General features: G+C 46.5%; 1 protein-coding gene across 1 annotated transcript in view; it reads left to right on the top strand.

Moving 5' to 3' along the window:
• Positions 1-254: 254 nt before the first annotated feature.
• The window catches only part of LOC142804193 (uncharacterized), a 143,385-nt gene continuing 122,994 nt past the window's right edge, over positions 255-20,645 (top strand). Inside the window, exon 1 of the mRNA XM_075890866.1 lies at positions 255-427. Coding sequence (XP_075746981.1) covers positions 272-427 — 156 coding nt within the window. The 5' untranslated portion in view covers positions 255-271. The remainder of the gene's footprint in view (positions 428-20,645) is intronic.

Genomic DNA, 20,645 nt, shown 5'->3' with positions numbered 1-20,645 from the left:
AGAGCACATGTGAGTAAAGCACGATGCATTGATAGTATACATTCGCAAAAGAAATATGATAAAGTGCTAGTGCAGACAATGGGGATTACGTAAATACGTAAAGTAATGGGCGGACATCAGAATAAAGCTGATTGTTGTGATCATGCATATTTGCTTCGATTGACTTTCTGATTGGCTTGCTTGATATTCATATTGTAGTTAAAAAGATAAAGCTAACCTTTCTTGTCCTATTCGCGGAAACAGGTGGGCGACGCTGCCGGCTTTGTGTGGCATGGTGTTGCTCCTGAGCGTGCTGCCAAGTTTTGACGAGCCAAGCCTCTTGAGCAGCAAGCGCCGCATCCTGGACTGGGACACGCTGCGCAGTGAAGTGTCTTGGACGATGCTGTTGGTCTGTGGTTCTTCGTCAGTGCTTTCGCAGATGGCTGAGGTGGGTTCAACCACAGGGTAATATTTGTGTTTGCTAAGACTACATCCCGTATTGCAAGTTTCCTTTAGCCTCAATTCGCCTTTCAGTAGTGACAAATTATGTGCGATTCACTTTTGAAGTTTCGTGTTCGCATAAGAATGCATCTTTTATGCTTTAGAAAACTAGCGAGCGAGTGATGCGCTGGTCTTGCATGGTGATGTTTGTACTGTGTTTGCTCGTACACCGAGAACCGAATGTTAAGGCAGAAAAAAATAATAAAGAACTTCTCCTGCTTAGCCAGGAAACACAGCCACAACTAAGTATTCAATAACTCTGCCACGCGAGCACACAGAAACGTATAAATAAATAAGCGGTTTTAGTTAAGTTTTAAGGCTTTAAAACAATATGAAAGAAAGAAAATGCATCACACCTTTCATAACCTTAGTATTTACCTCCGGACACTCTATTAATTGTTTCAAAAGGCAAAATAATGCGCTAACTCATTGCACATATATATTTTTAATTTACCGATATCAGATTCAGGAACACTTTATGGCGTGTATTGTGTAAACTTACTAACACGAGCTTCAGCAAATTTACTAACAAGAATTTCTGCAACACCTGTTAACGCCTCAACCAGGAACACTTTATTAAGCACGTGTTCCTTAAACAGGTCATGAAACGAAATATAAAATTCCCAGTTGAAAATCTTCTCTGCTTCGATAAAGATTAGACATGCCAATTCCGAAATACTTCGGCACAATATCCAGTTCGTAATTTATGATGACCATTTAAAATCGCATTTTCGTAGGGTTTGCTAGTTACCACGCTGCAACATTGGGCGCTGTAGGCAGTAAGATGTGACGACAGTGACACGTCAGAGTAATAGAAGTTAAAACACAGTGTTAGCTTTACATAGCTTAAACGAATAGATTTAGATAAACTTAGAAAAGAAGAACTAACACAACAGGTTTGCGCTCCAAGTTGTATGATGTGCAATTACAGCGAGTTATCTGCTTGATTCGGCTTTCAAGTAAATCTGGGCTCTCTGTCATGTGTGTATCCTATTTATATTGTACAAATACCTACTTTCTTGCCGGTTGCCTTGGCTCGATCAAAGCAGTCAGTGCAGCGTCACAGTTTTTCTGCATAGCAGCTGCCAGGCTCCAATCGGACTGGTGCGACATGACTGACAGGTAAACGTATTCGGCGGTAGAAGTTGCGGAGTAGCAGTGCTTTGCCTGCTCGTAACGCTTGTTTTTGAACTTGTTGTCACAGTATTCTATAGCAGCGTGCGAGAGTTGGGCAGACGCAGAAAATCATTGCCGTGAAGAAATGTGTAAACTTGTGTCAATATGATAATCAGCAGCAGACAGTCGCAATGCCCTTTCTTTTTATACCGGCAATAATTGAACATTTTTGTGTTCATGATTCAGCGGCAGCACCAAAGCAGCGCTTTCGAAGCAAAGCGGAATGTATCACTCAGGCCCACAGCATCCCTTTTGCTTTTTTTTCTCATTATGCAGAAAGCAAACGCACAAACTGCAAAAAAGCCGTTGACCTAAAAGTGCACACACAAACAAGCACTCACACCCACCCACACACCCACACACACACACACACACACACACACACACACACACACACACACACACACACACACGCACACGCACACTCACAAACGCACGTTTTCGCACAAATTCCCACATTTTCTGTTTTTATACACGTTCATCTTCACATTTGTTAGTTAACGCTAGCCTTATTGAAGCTATTGCTTCAGGCTGCGAAGTTGGGCCCTCACCCTCTGCAGCTCCGATGCTAACAAACAGAGACCTCTATTAGACACTCTGCATCAACGTTGCCTAGGCGATTTTCAGTTAGTGCAACATCTGCATAGATTGACAAAACGTGAATGTAATATAGGAAGAGACAGGTTTGGAGTGCAGTGAGGGACTTCTGTTTGAGTGTGGTGAGCAGGTAGGAAACTTGCAAGCTCCCGGCAGGGGCGTCTGCGAGAGCAGGCGTTTGGTGCGTAGCATCACCACGAACCCGAGCTAACAGGGGGAAGGGGTTCAACTCCCTCTCACGCTTAGCCGTGCGTGGCTTTGCCGTGTCCGGGGAAAAGGGGACACTGGGGTTTGAGCCGACGCCGGGTAATTGGACCTTCAAGGCCCCCCCGGTGGGGGCAACACACTTCTTTGGCCCCCGCTTCACGAAGACGGCACCCCTGGGCTGAACCATCCAGGGGAAATCGGCAGTCATATTTCCCTGTCTCTCTCTTCTTACATCTTCGTCTTTTTCTCCTCTTTAAATGTGTCCTGTCTTCACTTTTCTATTTACTTCATTGTTTCCTGGCAGCTAGGGTTGACCTTGTGTGGCTATCCTACCTAGGGTAAACCATATTCGGTTATAGCATTAGCGTACTGCTGGCGTAGGTCAGACTTGTTCCCATAATCAGCCGCATCCCCTTGTTGGGCTCCGTGGTGGGTGGTAGGCGCTGCTGCCGAAGAAGCCATTTTTCATGGGACCTCAGAACCCTCCTGTAACTTATCCGGCCCTGAAAAGGGTACGCACCGATGCATCATGTTTGTTTTTCCCCAAAACAATGAAACTTTCGCAAGATACCATGTTCTTCACCGCGAAAAAATATGAACTAAAGCCAGAGCAATATCACCTTTTCTCGTGGCCAAGTGCTTAAAAGACACCATTGGAACCGGCTACAAGGCCACAAAGATGGCAAGTGGGGACATTCTCCTCGAAGTAAAAGACAAAGAACAGTACAACAAACTTTCACACCTCGTAGCGCTTGGCAATATCCCTGTATCAGCTAGTGCATACTTCACTCTCAACACCGTGAAGGGCGTAGTACCCGATCAAGACTTTACGACATTAATCGAAGAAGAACTCCTTGACGGATGGAAGGACCAAGGCATAGCACATGCGCAGCGCATAAAAGTCAGACACAACAACACTGAAACCGCAACAAAGCACCTAATACTTTCAATTCAAGCATTCATACCCATTCACTCGAAACCGGCGACGTAAATCTTCCTGTGCATCCGCACGTTCCCAACCCGAGACGTTGCTTTAAATGTCAGCGATTCGGACACGAACCTCAAACCTGCCGAGGTCAGCTTGTGGTAAATGCAGCATAACTGGTCACAGTACTTATGAGTGCAAATATGATGTGGTTCACTGTGCAAACTGGAAAGGCAGCCATGCCGCATACTCCAGAACGTGCCCAGCCTGGAAAAAAGAAAAAGAAATCATCACTATAAAAGTAAACAAAAAATATAACGTACCGTGAAGCACGACAGCAAGTCTCACCTTCTTTCGCACTAAGAACTTCCTTCGCTGAAGTGGTGCAACGAGGGGCGGCACCACAATGGCCCTTGGCGGCTACCTGGACTACGTCTAGCGTGCCCATGTCAGAGCCACCTGCCCCTCTAGTGTGAGCAGCCGGTGCTGCCCCGCCCGCAGCCAACTAGTTCAAACCGGTGGCCTCTACAAGCCCTGGCAGCAGCCAGAGCAATGAGGAAACTAAGGAGGCCCCAATAACCTCCGGCCCAGTGGGGGCAAAGACTTCGTCGACTGAGGCGAAGTGTAAGCGACACACAGATCACTGTTTGGAGCGGGTGTCCAGCGCCTCACAGGAAGCTATGGAGACTACTAGTAGCCAAACGGCACCGGTAGCGCTAAAGGAGCGGCGACCTTTTGTCGACCACTTCAAAAAAGACAAAAGAAAAATTACAAGGCCTCACAAAAAGGCCCTGTAAAATGAACCTTTCTTAATCTTGTCTACACACAGCACTTCTTTAAAATTCATAATGGATAAAATTGTTCAGTGTAATGGTAAAGGGCTACTCAGAAATGTAGATGATGTTCAGCAACTTTTCAGTAAGCTCAACCCAAAAGTGCTGTGTGTCCAAGAAATGCACCTAACTCCTAAGTACAGCAACTATCTCCTCCAATACATTACTTTCCGAAGGAACCATGAAGGTGCTGCCGTATCATCCGGCGGAGTAGCCATTATAGCTGATAGAAGTGTGGCATGCCAGCAGATGAAGCTCCGGACAGCCCTTGAGGCAGTGGCCATTCGAGCTGTACTTTTTAACAAACTCATCATCTTATGCTCCCTGTATATACCACCACACAATCAGCTTAAGAGGCGCGACTTGGAATTATAAATAAATGAACTACCAGAACCCTTTTTGATTTTAGGTGACTTTAATGCACACAATGCACTGTAGGGTGATTCTAGCTGTGACGCTCGAGGACGTCTCATTGAACAGCTTCTTTATTCGACTAGGTTATGTCTTTTAAATACAAAGGAGCCTACGTATTTGAGCCTCGCAAACAAGTACTACTCCTCGATAGATTTTAGCGTTTCATCACCAGCACTATTAGCCGATTTTAAATGGAATGTTCTTAAAAACCCTTACGGGAGTGACCACTTCCGGATCAACCTGAGCGTGTCAAACGAAGGCCAACTATCTTCGCAGGCTCCGAGGTGAAAGCTTGACTCAGCTGACTGGGAACAGTACCAAACTCTTACCCACATGACACGGACCGAGTTTACTGCTCTGACCACAGATGACGCTGTCGCGCATTTCAGAGCTTTTATTCTTGATGCCGTATCTGAGTGGATTATTTAAACGAGCGGATTGAGTTCTAAACGGTGAGTTCCATAGTGGAATTATTTCTGTACGAAAGCTCAGATGATTTAGAACAAAGCGTGGGCATTCCTCCCTGATTTTCTAACAGTGGAAAAACGGGGCAATTTTAAGCAGGTCAAAAGGCAGGCAAGGAGAACACGCAGACAAGCCAGACGAAAGAGCTGGACAAAGTTCACTACAAGCATTAACTCGTACACAAATGAAAGAAAACTGTGGAACAAAGTCCAGAAAATTAAAGGCCAACAAACATATTCTCTCCCATTAGTAAATACCCTCGGAGAAAGCTTGGAGGACCTAGCCAACTTTCTTGGTGGACATTTTGAAAATATATCGAGCTCCTCACACTACTCTGAAGCATTACAAAAATACAAAATACAGTTAGAACAACAAAACCTAGAAAGTAACTCTTGAAAAATTGAGGCTTATAATGAGCCATTCTGCTTAGCGAAATTGCAAAGAGCACTCAAGTGTTGCAACACATCTTGTCAAGGTCCTGACACCATAATGTATGAGATACTGAAGCAACTACCCTCCGAAACACAAAAACTCTCCTTTCCTTTTACAATCTTATCTGGTATTCCGGTGTGATCCCCTCTTCTTGGATAAAAGCTGTCATAATTCCGATTTTGAAGCAGGATAAGGATCTACATCTGAATAAAACTACAAGCCTATATGATTAACCAGTTGCATCTGTAAAGTTCTTGAGAAAATGATTATTTGCTGCCTATTCCACTTTCTAGAATCAAACAAACTGCTTTACCAATACCAGTGCAGGATTAGAAAAGGCCGATTCCCCACCGATCACCTCTTAAAGATTGAGACACGCATACGTGAAGCCTTTGTTCATAACCAGTTTTTTCTATCTCGATTCCTCGACATGGAAAAGCCTTATGATACGGCGAGAAGGTTTGGGATATTGAGAGACCTCCCGCTTATGGGTATACGTGGTAATATGTTCAATATCATCACATATTTCGTGTTCGAGTGGGTAATGTCTTGTCCCGAACATTTGTACAGACAACCGAAGCACCACAGGATAGGGTACTGAGCTGCACGTTCTTTATTATAAAAATGAACTCTCTCCATCAGTACATCCTCCGTAACATAATTTACTCCACATATGTTGATGACATGCAAATGGCTTTTCAATCGTGTTCTCTCGGCATCTGTGAGCGACAGGTCCAGCTTGCTATAAACAAAGTGTCCAAACGGGCTGATTAAAATAGGGTCAAACTCAACCTACAAAAATCACATGTGTCCTGTTCACAGGGAGCCCCGCCGCGGTGGTGTAGTGGCTAAGGTACTCGGCTGCTGACCCGCAGGTTGCGGGATCAAATCCCGGCTGCGGCGGCTGCATTTTCGATGGAGGCGGAAATGTTGTACGCCCGTGTGCTCAGATTTGTGTGCACGTTAGAAAACCCCAGGTTGTCGAAATTTCCGGAGGCCTCTACTACAGCGTCTCTCATAATCATATGGTGGTTTTGCGACTTTAAACCCCACATATCAATCAATCGATCAAACCTGTTCACAGGGAAAAGAAGCTTACACCCTGATCCTCAGATTATCATGAAAGGCGAACGGCTGTCCGTAAGCACAGAACATGAGTTCCTAGGTATAATCTTGGATGCAAAACAAACATTCGTACCACACATCAAACACCTTAAAATAAATGCATGAAAAAAATGAATATCCTGAACGTATTGTACACTCACATCCTAGGGCAGTTACAAAAAGTGCCTTATGAATATGTACAAAAGCCTGGCAGTTCACGCCCTGACTACGGGGCAATAGTGTATCATTCAGCCTGGCCAAACACATTGAAGATTCTGGGTGCTGTACATCATCTGGGGATCCGCCGCTCTACAGGTGCCTATCGAACGAGCCCTGTAGAGAGCCTTTACGCTGAGTCGAATGAGTGATCACTCTCCCTGCAGAGGTCCTACATGTGTTTTATCTATTATCTGAAAGTGAATGGTGATACGGGACACCCTACGCATTTCATAATTAAGGATTTGTCAAGTTCTGCACTTTTTGGAAACCGCCCTCGATGAGGCAGTCTTACTCACTTCGCGTGAGGGGCCTAGCCGAGATAACAGGTGTGAAGCTTTTCGAACAGTGTCTCATGGCTCGTGCTGCACACCTACCACCGTGGCAGTGGCAGGTGATAGAAGGTGATGTATCCTTCACGGAAGTGAGGAAGCATTGACCTATTGCACATATCCACACATACTTCATGGAACCTAAACAGAAACACGCTTGTCCTGAATTTTTTACAGATGTCTCCAAGTTTCTCCCTTTTGTGTCCTATGCAGCTGTAGGGCCATCCTTTTCAGCTTGCGGTATTCTGCACCCACAAACAAGCTATTTCACCGCAGAAGCTAATGCGCTATCTGTGGCTACCAAACATATTAAGGAATTAAAACTAGAACGCGCGGTTATATACATAGAATCTTTGAGTGTTTTAACAGCTTCGAAAACAATGAAAAACAAAAAAACAGCCTGTATCGCTTTACTCGCTTTTATGCACGATCTACGTGCTCAAACGGCATGTTGTGGTGTGTTGGGTGCCAGGGCACCGTGAGATTGTGGAAACGTGGCCGTGGACCATCTAGCTGTATCCGCGCACGACAACGCTGCCACCAACCCATCCTTGACGATCCCTGCCCTTTACATGAAGCACGTCCTAAATCAAAGCCCCAGAGCATATTGGCAGCGCCTATAGGATAGACAGACTGAAAATAAACTACATATTATCAAACCGAAACTGGAAAATTGGCCACAAGTATCTAAATAACGCTACGGACAAGAAACGCTTACCAGGCTACAAATAGGACACACACACAGCACACATTCATTACTTCTGTCTGGTGGCGAACAATCTAGCTGTCACAAATGTGCTGAACCACCTATAGTTCTTCACATCTTTGTCCAGTGCAGCGAGTTGAATGGTATCAGAAAAAACATTTTTTACTCCCCTATCGACAGCAGCTTCCACTGCACCCTTATATGTTCCTCAGTAGGGATGCACTGTTTAAAGAAAAATCATTGTTGGCATTTTAAAAAAAAATGCATGGTTTTAACACTATATTTTGAGGTGACCCGTAGCACGGCTTCCTTCCCAAGGTTGCTGTTGCGGTGGCCGCATAGACAGCACCCTGCATAGCAGCTCTTGTGTTCAAGGGCACTGATGAGGCAAACGTGCTGAATAACATGTCAGTCCCAAAGTTTTTCTTATTCTTTTACTATGAGTATTGTCATTAGTTTTTAGTTAATTACTTCACCTCACTCACATTGTTTTAATATATTATGTTTTTGTCCGCCTTAAGGCGAGCAATTTCAGGCCCTCATACAGCCCCGTACCATCATCTTAGTTGATATACTTCACATGTTATTGTTACATTGCAAATCATTGCCACTCTTCCATCTTTTCCATGGCGCTCTTTTGCCAAGACATGGCCCTTGCTCCATTGAAACCAACATATCACCATCAAACTTGCAAGCTTTGTGTCACATTTACCATCAATTTCTTGGTCGGCTACATTGGAGACATCCGCATTTGCGACTGTCGCGTCACAGTAAAGAGAAAGCTGTCGCGGCTTTTTTTACAGGTGGGCGCTTTCGTAGAGCACAAAACCCTCTTAATTGCATTGTAATTGTAGCCCTAGACTACATTGACAATGACTACAATCTTTCAGTTTGAGAATTCCATACCATTGTATTAGAAAGAAATATTCACGAGGTTTGACAAAAAAGAAAATACGAGAAATATATAAACTAAAACGAACTCGTATAGAGGAGTAACTAGAGCATTCAAGATATTTTGTGGATGCAAGATGAAATATAGAAGTTACTTATAGCAGTGACTTAGACTGCATTCAAGGTGGTCATTGGTCAAGAGTTTTCAAACACAAGTTATACATATATGTTAGGTAAGCTTTATGAATTAACACTGTTATAATTGTCATGGTAGTGCTTTATTGTCATGTTATGTCATATACTGGACTGATTATATCATAACATTGGGGACACTTTTTGTGTGTCAAACAAGAACGTTTTCATTTCGTCATCAATATTGGCCCGTTGGTCCTATAGGTGCGTGGGCTGAAGGCATCTCGATAATTACGTGATGTAAATAGCAAAAGTTACCCTCAGTTGTGTTAACGTCTTGTTCATTAAAGCAAGTTTATTGTTGCTGGTTATCCGAAAATATTCAGTGTTTTGAATATGCGCTATTCAATTCGAGTACCAAATCGAATAAAACGATACTTGATTGATTTTTCTAACATTTTGAATATTCGCACATTCCTACCAATAACTGATACTCCCTCCATTGTACGCTTGTGAGTTATCGCCTACTTTTCGAATTTCAGTTTGATCATTTATCAAAGTGACTTACGCTGCCACATTTTATTGCTGCCTCATTGTGAATGCATACCCACATGTTCTGGCAACAGCATATGATGAATTAAGCGCGATTCCAAGTGCTCCTATGGTTCTTTGTAGCGTATCTACACAAATAAAGAGAAACAGAAAGAAAGAAAAAAGAAGGTGAGGAGTTAATTTTTTTCTGCTCGACTAGCTTCTACACTAGCTAAGGAGGTAAGATGTTTGAGATTCAGATTGGGTCCCCTCGATGTCTCGAATTCACGGTGGCAGCTCGAAAGAAGAGACGTAGTGTGGTGAAGAGACGCTTTATTGCAGCCTCAGGCATCTTCCCGAGTGCAAGCCGGAACCTCCGCTCTCTCATTTCAGATGAAATTGTTCTTTTTTCAAACCCCCGGTTGAACAAATATTCTTCACACAAGCGAATCACGCGTTGGGGCTCGCATCATCACAACCAGTTGCAGAAACACTTTCATAACAGACATTGCATTAGTAAAAACCACGGTACCAAATACAACACGCAAAGGAATAGGTTCTCTGCATGTCACACTCTGTCATGCCAGGCCGTGTATCGGCTGACCTCTGTCGGTAGCCGTTCTCATGCTGGAGCTCCATCAGCTTTATCATGAAACGTCACTTCATAGAAGCCTTCTTAAGCGCGTAGAGTACACCGTGAGGCCGTGTGCTCTGACCAGGTATGCACGTGACACGAGGCGCCCATCCATCCTAACAACAGTCAGTAATGACGTATAGCGGGGTTGGATAAGCTCGTCTGCGAGCCGCCATCATGTTTCAAACAGCCCAGTGGTCGCGTCGCTGCGTTATTCTCAATGGCGCACGTGTAAAACAACAACGACTTAAACTCAGACGGTGGCACTTGGCCTGCTTCTTGCAAGACGCTCTTCCGAGTAAGCCTTCCCCTTTTAGCGCCAGACGGGGCCACCTTGACGGGACGGGAGCTGGCTCCGCGCTCTGCATCAGCCGCATTATTTGCGCTCTGCACAACACGCCGCTGATGGTTACTTCATACAAACTCCTCCCCCCTCAAGAGTGTTACTGGATACTTATGCCCAGTAACGCGATAAAAAAGAAGAAAATCACTCAAAATAAACTCTCTTTCGGTGCGCGCACATGCGTGAACAGATTTTCACATCAATCTCAACAAGAGAACTTTTGCGCCCTTCTGCGAAATAGACACAGTGACACATTTACATAATGCTCCATTGGTCCACCGAAATATAACTTTCTGGTAATGCACAACAATGAAGAATGCACTCAAAATGAAGTCTACAGCGCCAGTCAGTTCGCATTAACATGGCACAGGGCACAGGCAGCTTGCAAAGTCCTGCGGCTGTTGTCTTTTGAATTCACCACACCACACGGTCATTATCCCAACGCGTGAGACCCACTTGATGCGCCCTCCAGGTCCCGCATGACAATATTAAGGAGAGTGATGGACCCAGCGCTGTAGGTATAACTCAGTCTCAACGATTCACACCAAGAAAAAAATTGATAATGAACTTACTTCACAAACGCTATCCCATTTTATCTACAAAACTATTCCTACACAACACATCTACTACAACTAAAAGCAGTTCTACCACTTAGAGGCAAGCTTGCATCTCAACAACAGAAACCCAACAAAAAATTCCTAGTACACAAAACAATCATTTTCACAACATGGCCAACTATTACTCTGTTCGACACACGTTAACATCGCGCATAACACTTAAACCTGCGATGCAAACTACTGTACAGTCATTCAATTCACAAAAACTACTTCAGCGGCTACATATCATCATTAACAACAACAACAACAACAACAACAACAACAACAACAACAACAACAACAACAACAACAACAACAACAACAACTACTACAACAACAACAATAACTCAACCATATGAAACAGACAAAACATCTTATTGCCAATAAACAGTTACGATCACTGAATCAAATGATCGTCCGAGACGCGAAAGAGCACCGCAGCCTTATGCGATGCGCCTTAGTTACAATTTTTTTTCCACATTCGCCTCTTATTCAACTGTGAACGCCTCCCGTCGCGACTGGTTCAGCCTCTTTCTGAATAATGGGACTAATGATGCACAGTCACCTATTGTTTGGGAGAGGCAACCTCTAATTGCAGTTTCCTAGTCACTCGTAGCAAAACAAAACGCTTCGCTAAGGTTGGTTGCCGTCAACTCAGAAATCAGTGCGAAGGTCTCTAACTCAATTCAAACGGGACCTGTGCCTCTGAGTTTCACGGCGGCGTGTTCGACACTCTCGAACTGCCGTTATCAATTAATAACAGATTTTCTACTAAGCGTTTTTCAACGTCACCACCCCTCGGTAACGCGCCATACCTAAATACCAAAGAAAAAACAAGAAACTAGTTACTAAAATAACCTGTCATTCATGAAGATTTCGCTAAAAAACTGACTCAAAATGAAATGGATAGTTCCAAAGATTAAATCCCGTGGTTCGATCCTTCAAAGAACTTACGGCTCCACTTCACTTTTGAGTCGCACACGTGATGGTCCCGTCCTGGGGACTTTTACTTTCGAACAGGGAACACCCAAGACGTATATCCCATTCGTTTGACCACCGAACCCCAACGTTAGCCCCTTTATCTCAAAGTTTGTTGAACGCTCTTCCTCAGCTGCTTTTTTGACGACTTACCATCGCAAGAGCCGTCATGTGCTAACAATTCTTCTCGGCCCGACTTTTCGGAAGACGCGCTATGCATTCGAGAATAAGACCTGCCTTACATCTGCTAAGACAATTCCTTCTTTTCGTGTTACCACAGCGCTCAAGTCCCTCACCAGATGTGTTAACCGCTTTTTAAATGTGAGCGTTTTGCCACCGTTGCTCACGGTCTTCAGTACAAATATCTTCTAGGTCGCAGCAACGTTGGAAAGTCTGCTCCTCGGCAACCACACCACCGCGCCGGGTTCCGCTTCGGCAGCCCTGTCACCGGCAGCATCCATACGCGACACTATGATGTGCAAACAGAAGGCGAAGACAGCGACCCAGCAGCGCATGAACTCAGCGAATGGACTCCTAAATTCCATGCGTACAAAGTTGACCAGCCAAGCCCACAAACGAAAGACCACCCTCTCATTAATTCTTGGTTTCCACTAAGCCTAACGCGTCTCCTGTCGGCGCTCCAGCCGACGCTGCCCCTGCTTCTTTCAAGCCGAAGTTCCGTATTCAGTGGGAACTGCACGTGGCAAAGGCGGGCTCATTCCTTTGCTCTCTTCCGGCAATATAAGAGTGGTCCGGCACTATAAGAGGGCAAAGCACATTCCTTTGCTCTCTTCCGGCACTATAAGAGTGGTTTTCCGACCAAGCGGAGGACTCGCCTTGAACGGAGCCATGGCGCAGCCACTCATGCAAACTCTGCAGGTCACCGCTGCTGGCAGGGACATTGGAGAGCTTCACCTCCGGATACACCCTACGAATAACACCTTCACGGTTGCTACCTGTCTCGAGACAACCACTCTACACCTCGTACAACTCAAAGAGTTGGTTCACCGAAAGACCAGCTACCCTGTCGCCGCCTACATAGGGCCACCACCTGCGGCAGTGTGCGGCGTCACCTCGCAAGCCTTCTGGAAGGAAACACTTGAGCAGGTGCTGAAGGACTTTCAGACCCGTAACCCAGACGCTGATATCACCGCTGCCCACACAATGGGTAGGACCCTGTTTATATTGATCACCTTTGCGCACGGACCAGTACCTCACATCATACGCTACATGGGTGTAGTGTATAGGTGCACAGAGTACAAGGTAAGCCCAGATGCATGCACAAACTGTCGCTGACCGAACCAGAGATACGACTTGTGCCACTACCCCAAAAGTGGCCTTTGCTCACGATGCGGAGACAAGCATAATTGGCCAGATGTTCCCTCCTGTATCCCAGGCTGCATTCTCTGTGGGAGCCAGCACCTCACAGGCACTGAATCGTGCAAGGCGAGAAATTCTGCCACAAAACGATGCAGCCCACCGCCTCAGAACACAACGTTCCCTACCAAAAAGGACTTTCCCCCACTCGGCAACACTCCCCCATCTACGTCTGCGTGGTCTTCCGGGGCCGTCAGAACGGGCGGCATGAGTTTCTAGGACATGGAACTGCAAGCTCTGCAGGAAGAGGTTAAGTATTTCAGGGCAGGATTCTCCACCTCCACCCCAACTCTCCCTCCAATTCCACCACCCTAATCTTTGCCCACCTCCTCTCCCCAGCCTCCTCAGAAAAAAAGGAGGCCTGTTGAGAGCCCAGCCCAGCCCATAGACTTGGAAGCAAAATTTGAGGATCTTGCAGAAAATTTAGAAGCCAGGTTCACAGAGCGCATTACAGCGCTAGTCCATGCACTATGTCGAATTATTATAGAATCTACCACTACCGGTATGTGGATAATGTCCCCTCGAGCATCATTACTACAGTGGAAGAGTAATTAGCTCATACATCTTGGCTCTAATCAGCCTCTCCTACCACAGCCTCACTTCCAAAACCCCTGTTTCGCCCTTCCATATTACAACATGACTTCTTCGACGGGCAGTAATTTGTTACAAATTATCCAATGAAACTGCGGGGGTTTTCGGCGAGAGCGTGGGCCTCTGCAGCAAATCATTATCAATTCGTTGTTACCACAAAATATTATTGCAATTCAAGATGCGAATGTTTGCAGGCGACTGCCAGGCATTACTGTTATTCCATAAGACTCAACAAATGTTCCTCACGTAATACCATACTTCGGTAACTCCTTACCTTACGTGCAGCATCATATCACTTCCCTATCGCTCACACCTTCATTGAAGTTTTACCACCTAACCCTGCATGGTCCCCCCTTTTTGTTCTTAACTGCCATCTTCCTCCACGACAGTCTGTTCAGTTTCTTTTTCCTCTGCTCAAGTCCGCCACACAAGTGGCAGCAATCAATCCCCTACTAATTATCGGTGACTTTATTGCGCTCACATGGACTTGGGTTTTTGGCGCACTAACCAGAGGGGAACAGTCCTATGCAATGAAGCGTCGATGCTCAATCTGACCCCTTTCAATCATTTCAGCCTGCCTAATCGGATTGGTAATAGTGTCCCAGCTGATACTAGTCCAGACCTCACGCTTGGCAGAAATAACACTAATTTGCAATGGGAAAGAACGCAAATCACATTGGGCAGTGACGACCACCTAATTCTCATTGCAGTGAATCATCAACAAACTCGGTGTAAGTTTACTGTTAGGCGAGTTAAGTGGGACCAGCGGCACATATTCAGGCAATCGCGGCCAACACAGGCCCCCTTCAACTTTGACTTCTCGGTTATGCAGTTACAGGAGGACATTCGCCAGTATACCCAAACTCTAGATACAACCCCGAACATCCCTGATATCGACAGTAAGGTCGCCCATCCCTTGGAAGCTCACATAACATTACGCAAAGATGGAAAACTCACAAGCACACCCGGAAACTAAAAATCAAACTCGCACAGCCTCAAGCGCAAATATTACAGCACAGTACAACCCTTTTCAAAAATAACTGGGCTCACATTTGGGAGAATATCCGCGGAAATATCTCCACAACCCACGCTTACTATCTGTTGCGCCACCTACTAGATCCAATGCAATCCAAAAACCATACGCGTCTTAGCATTCGCCACCTCACCCATAGCCATCGGCAGGACACCGATGCCTTCCTTATACAGGTGAAATACACCTTTACCACAACTGGTCGTCCTACCAAACACCCCGAGCACACTGGCACGTCCCAACTCCAGTTTGATGCCCTTATTACAAAATCAGAGTTTCGCGCAGTCTTACTAAAATTACGTAATACAGAACCCGGTGAAGATCAAACTACTAACACTGAAATTCGAAATCGTGATGATGCTTCTATATCTGATCTAGTTAACTACTTTATAGAATGTTGGGAAGCTGGTACCCTCCCTGCCTCCTGAAAGCACGCGAAAATCATATTTATCTCTAAACCTCACAAACCCATCACGATCGAAAATATTCGTTTCATTTCAATAACATCCTGTCTTAGGTGTTTGAGCAAATATTTCTTGCTAGGCTGACGATGTACATAAAAGAAAATCAACTTTTCCCCCGTAGTATGTTAGGACTTCGTGCGCATCTTTCTGCACAGGATGCCCCGCTCCAAATTACTCAAGACGTGCTTGAAGATATTATTCCCCACCTTACTAAAGCAATTCTGTTGGTACACCTCACTAAATCATTCGATAGAATTCAACACGATGCCATTTTAAGACAACTGAACTTATAAGAACTTATAACTTTGTCCGTGCCTTTCTCTCTGGGTGCACTGCCTCCTTGCACATTGATAACATGAGCACGGCCTCCTATACGATTGGCGAGGTCGGAACTCCTCAAAGCGCATTCCTCTTCTCTTTCCTCTTTAGTATTGCTCTCATTCCATCAGCCCAAAAACTAAATCTCATCTCACACCTAAATCACACCTTATACGCGCATGATATAACGACATAGACAAAATATGATTCTTACGCACAAATAGAAGAAACTCTTCAACTAGCAGCCGATACCATATCAGCTCATGCGTCATCTATTGGGATAAAATGCTCCCTCTCTAAATCCGCGCTCCTTCTTATGAGACCAAAATCAGGCGCTAACTCGCCCATCGAAATCACATTACGAGAAACCGCTAGCCGCCTCACGCCCACACTGCGAATCCTTGATCTTTACTTGCAGGATTCCGGACGGAATGACCTCGCCCTCAAAACACTCAAGCCTTTTATGCAATTGGTATTGCAGCTTTTACGCCGTGTATCTTCAATGCACAAGGGTTTAAACGAAGCGGACAATATGAAAGTTGTACATGCTTTCACACAACCGCATTCTATACGCCACCCCATACCTTAAGCTGAGCAGCACAGAAACGGAACGCGTGAATGCCATGATTCGCGTTGCAATTAAGGCAGCCGTGAACCTTCGTCGTAACACAAGCACAGCCAAACTTTTTGAACTGGGCATGCACAGTACCCTCTCTTAGCTCGTTGAGGCACATCTTTAGGCATAGTATTCACGACTTTCCGCTAGCGTCACTGGCCGCCATATTCGCATAAGCATACCCGCTAATCAACCAACCTGCCTGGCCATTCCAAGAGAGGTTCATGCTTTTATAAAGTCAAACCCTTGCCTCGCAATGTCCACACTGAGCATCACATCGCTCGCCGTGTGGCTCGCGCAAAAGCCCTTCACAATAGTTACGGAGAAGCTGAGGATGCCATTTGGGTAGACGCCGCTTGTACGGCACACGAAGCTGTGACAGTTGCCTACAACCCTACGCTACCTCATCCCCTGATTTACCGCCTTCTCTCAGGGTTTACAGCTGAAGAGGCAGAGGAGACCGCTATCGCCTTATCCCTTGCAAAAGCCGATGCACAGTACGCCTTCACTGATTCAAAAACTGATCTGTACAACTATGCCAGGGGCAGGATACACCCCTCTGCCTGGCATTTGTTGAACACCCCACCACAATATTAACCGCGAACGTTAGAGCTCCAGTGGGTACCGGCTCATTCAGGGAAGCCTGGAAATGAGGCTGCCGATAAATTGGCTCGAGGATCGATTCGCCGCGCTCAGTGCAGCTTCGATTCGGGCTTCTCGAAGGAGCGGCCACACACTTTCGCAGAGCTCACACAAATACACCGTTCGAACCATCGGATGTAGCCTCTTCCAAATCCCTCTTTTACGCACTGCCAACAAATCCTATGGAGACGTCCACAGACTCGAACTGTTTCTTCCCCTCAGCTGCTGTCCCTTTACTGTGGTACTTCCCCGGAATGTTCCCCCTACGGCGAAGCTCATGCCACCCTTTCCTATATCCCATTCGGCTGCCCTGCTGATCCTCCCCTGCAGAGACAGCCTGCCATATCAAGTTGGGAGAACGGGAAGGTCCTTCTCTCGTCTGGGAACCCGGCGTTGCAGCTAGCTGCGATGACTAGGGCAGCCGATGTCATCGCGGCGAGAGGCATGACCGTGTAGGCGTGGTGCGGGACCACGCGGTGGTCCAGGGATCCCGGGGGGTGGGGCAAACACATTTGCTATATAAAAGTTTTTTTGTCTGTCTGCCTGTGTGTCTCTCTGTTCTGCTCTTTTGCTCGGGCGTCTCGTATATCGTTTCCTTTGTATCCTACCGAAGTTTTCGCATCGCCCAGTGTGTTTGTCACTTCGCGCGCACTTCTTGGCAATTCCTCTACTGAGTGCTGCACGGCGTTAGCGCTAGTCCAAGAACCTCTACACACATGCTCTGGCTCCATCGTCGGTGAATAACGCTCCAATCTAATTTCCCCTCTTACACAGGTGATTCCTGAGTTACCTCCATTTAGATGGTGCAGCGTAATCTGCGGGAGTAAGTAATTCGGGCACACGCGTATTCAACTGAACGGTCACTGCGCGTCGCAATTTCACCGGCTCAGCAGCACTTCCTAACGGTGCTGGAAGTGCGAGAGTTAACCACACTAGACGCGCGGTAACACCTTCCCCAAAAGCGTCGGTTAACCTTATTGTGCCAGTACTGTGACCCAAAATCTCAGCGGACTCTTCATTCTTTCTTACCACTGTGAAAAGGGCATCTGAGTCAACGCGTGCAAAAAAAGGCTTGTTTCCCACAAAAATCTCGATCTGCGGATCCCTCATCAGCGGGGTTTTCATACTCGCAGAGTGCCGCGACAGTGTGGCTTGGCTTTCCAATGATTGCTTCTTCTTGGAAGCCACGCATAAAACTTCCGCGGTAACAGCAGCCATGTCACACGAGAGCTTGCAATCTCTCTGAAAGTAGCCCGCTTTTCCGCAGCCAAAGCATGCTCTTAAGTTAGGGCTGAAATTCGCCCTATCGAATTGCTTGGCTTGCTGTCCATATTTAAAATTTTTGGTTCGGCACTGCTCTAACAGCCCTGCCTGCGCTGCATAGGCTTTCCTCAAAATTGGCAGCTACTTCTGCAATGTCCATGGGCTTTAACCTGTCCTTTACTTCCTGCTGAAGCACCAGTGAGCGTAGCTATTTTGGCCATAACGGTTATAGCCTATCAGTCATTAGCGACTCCCTAAAATCTTCTAACGACTCTACCTCTCTACTTCTCAAGTAGTTGGTGAACATAGTCTCCAGGCGCACCATCACTTGGCTCCAAGACTCGCCTGCTTCTGTTTTGATTTCCACAAACATACGATGGTACTCACTCGGAGACATACACAGCTCCTTTAACTTTCTAGACTTCAAATCTGAATATGGCAATATCCCTGCTTTTGCTTGATTGGCAAAGAACGTATGCATCTTGTCATTTAAAAATGGTATCAAAATCGTGCACTGCATTTGCTCGGGTATGCTCATTGCCATAAAAAGAGCGTCCCCATTCTTGAATCAGGCTGGAATAATTGCTTCATTACTAGGAATGGGCGCTAGGACTGTCTTCAGCTGTTTCGCGTACCGTGCGATACTGGAATGCCGGTTACGGTTTTCCGGCATCCCTGATGACGCATGCGACGACCTCATCTTCTCCACCTCAAGCTTGAGATTTAGCGCTTCACTTCAATCTCAAGCTGCAACTCGCGGGTGCAATTTGATTTATTCACACTGTTACCTTCCATCACAACTCTCTGAATCCGCCATCTCCCAGAGTGTGCCTGAACAAAAGTGCATTCAGTAAGAAGAAAAATTGGGGCCCCGAGAGTGCACAAAGCAGGCCTCTCCTTGCAGTGATGTGTCGCCCGATGCACTTGACAGTTGGATCTGCGGCGAACTCGTCACCAACGCTAGTTGCGATGACCACTTCCAATGCAGCAGGTCTCCGCCCGATCACCCCTGTCGCTGACTGAGTCTGTCACATAAACTGTCCCTGCTGCTCTGCTCCTAAAGCAGGACCCTGCAGCATCTTTCTGGTAAGTCCGTCGCGCAACGACGACATTTGGCTCTGCTCTCGTTCAGTGACGCGCAGAGCTCTTGCACTGACTAACGCTTGGCTCCAATGTTGACCGGCAGGCTCGTACCGCTTGCCAACGCTGCTTCTCGTAGCGCGCCGACAGGTCCCAAAGCAGCGAGTGTCTTGACACTACTTCTGGCAGCGCACCAGCAGGTCCCAAAAGCGGTCAGTGTCTTGTGAGCTTCCCGGACTTCAGCGCAATCCTTGCTGTGGGCTCTCCACATCCTGTTGAGTGCGCCAGTTAATTTTCTCTTCCTCAACTAGCTTCTACACTAAGGAGGGAAGACGTTTGACGGTCGAAATGGGTCCCCTCGATGACTCGAGTGCACGGTGGCAGCGCGAAGAAAGAGCCATAGTGCAGTGAAGAGACGCTTTATTGCAGCCTCAGGCGTTTGCCCGAGTTCAAGCCCGAACATCCGCTCGCCCATTTCATATTAAAACATCCTCTTTTCAACCCTTGGACGAACAAACGGTCTTCACACAAGCCAATCACACGTTGGGGCTCACATAATCGCAACAAATTGCAGAAACACTTCCATAATAGACACTGCATTGGTAAAAACCACGTTACCAAATACAACACGCAAAGGGATAGGTTCTCCGCGTGTTACTGTCTGTTTCGTGCCAGGCCGTGTATCGGCCGACCTCCGTCGGTAGCCGTTCTCACTCTCGAGCTCCATCAGCTTTCCCAATAAATGTCGCTTCATAGAAGCCTCCTCAAGCACGGAGAGTACACCGTGAGGTCCTGTGCGCTGACCAGGTGTGCACGCGACAGCGAGGCGCCCGGCCATTCTAACAACAGTCGGTAATGACGTATAGCGGGGGAGGATAAGCTCGTCTGCGTGCCGCCATCGTGTTTCAAACAGCCCAGTTGTCGCGTCGCTGCGTCATTCTCAATAGCACGCGTGTATACCAACAACGACTTAAACTCAGACGGTGGCACTTGGCCTGCTTCTTGCAAGACGCTCTTCCGAGTAAGCTCTCCCCTTTTAGCGCCAGACGGGGCCACCTTGACGGGACGGGAGCTGGCTCCGCGCTCTGCATCAGCCGCATTTATTGCGCTACATACAACACGCCACTGATGGTTACCTCATACTAACATGAGGCTCTCGCACGTACGCGCTACCAATTTATTAGTGGTAGCTTGCACGTGTTATCATGGGCTCACAACGTGGCTCCGTAATGGTAGCTCATTTGACGTGAAAGCAGTATGATAACTTTAATA

Source organism: Rhipicephalus microplus, chromosome 3 (assembly GCF_043290135.1).
Source record: "Rhipicephalus microplus isolate Deutch F79 chromosome 3, USDA_Rmic, whole genome shotgun sequence".
In the NCBI taxonomy this organism is placed as follows: Eukaryota; Metazoa; Arthropoda; class Arachnida; order Ixodida; family Ixodidae; genus Rhipicephalus; species Rhipicephalus microplus.
Note: the sequence above shows the minus strand (reverse complement) of the source record. Positions and strands in the feature narration are given on the sequence as shown.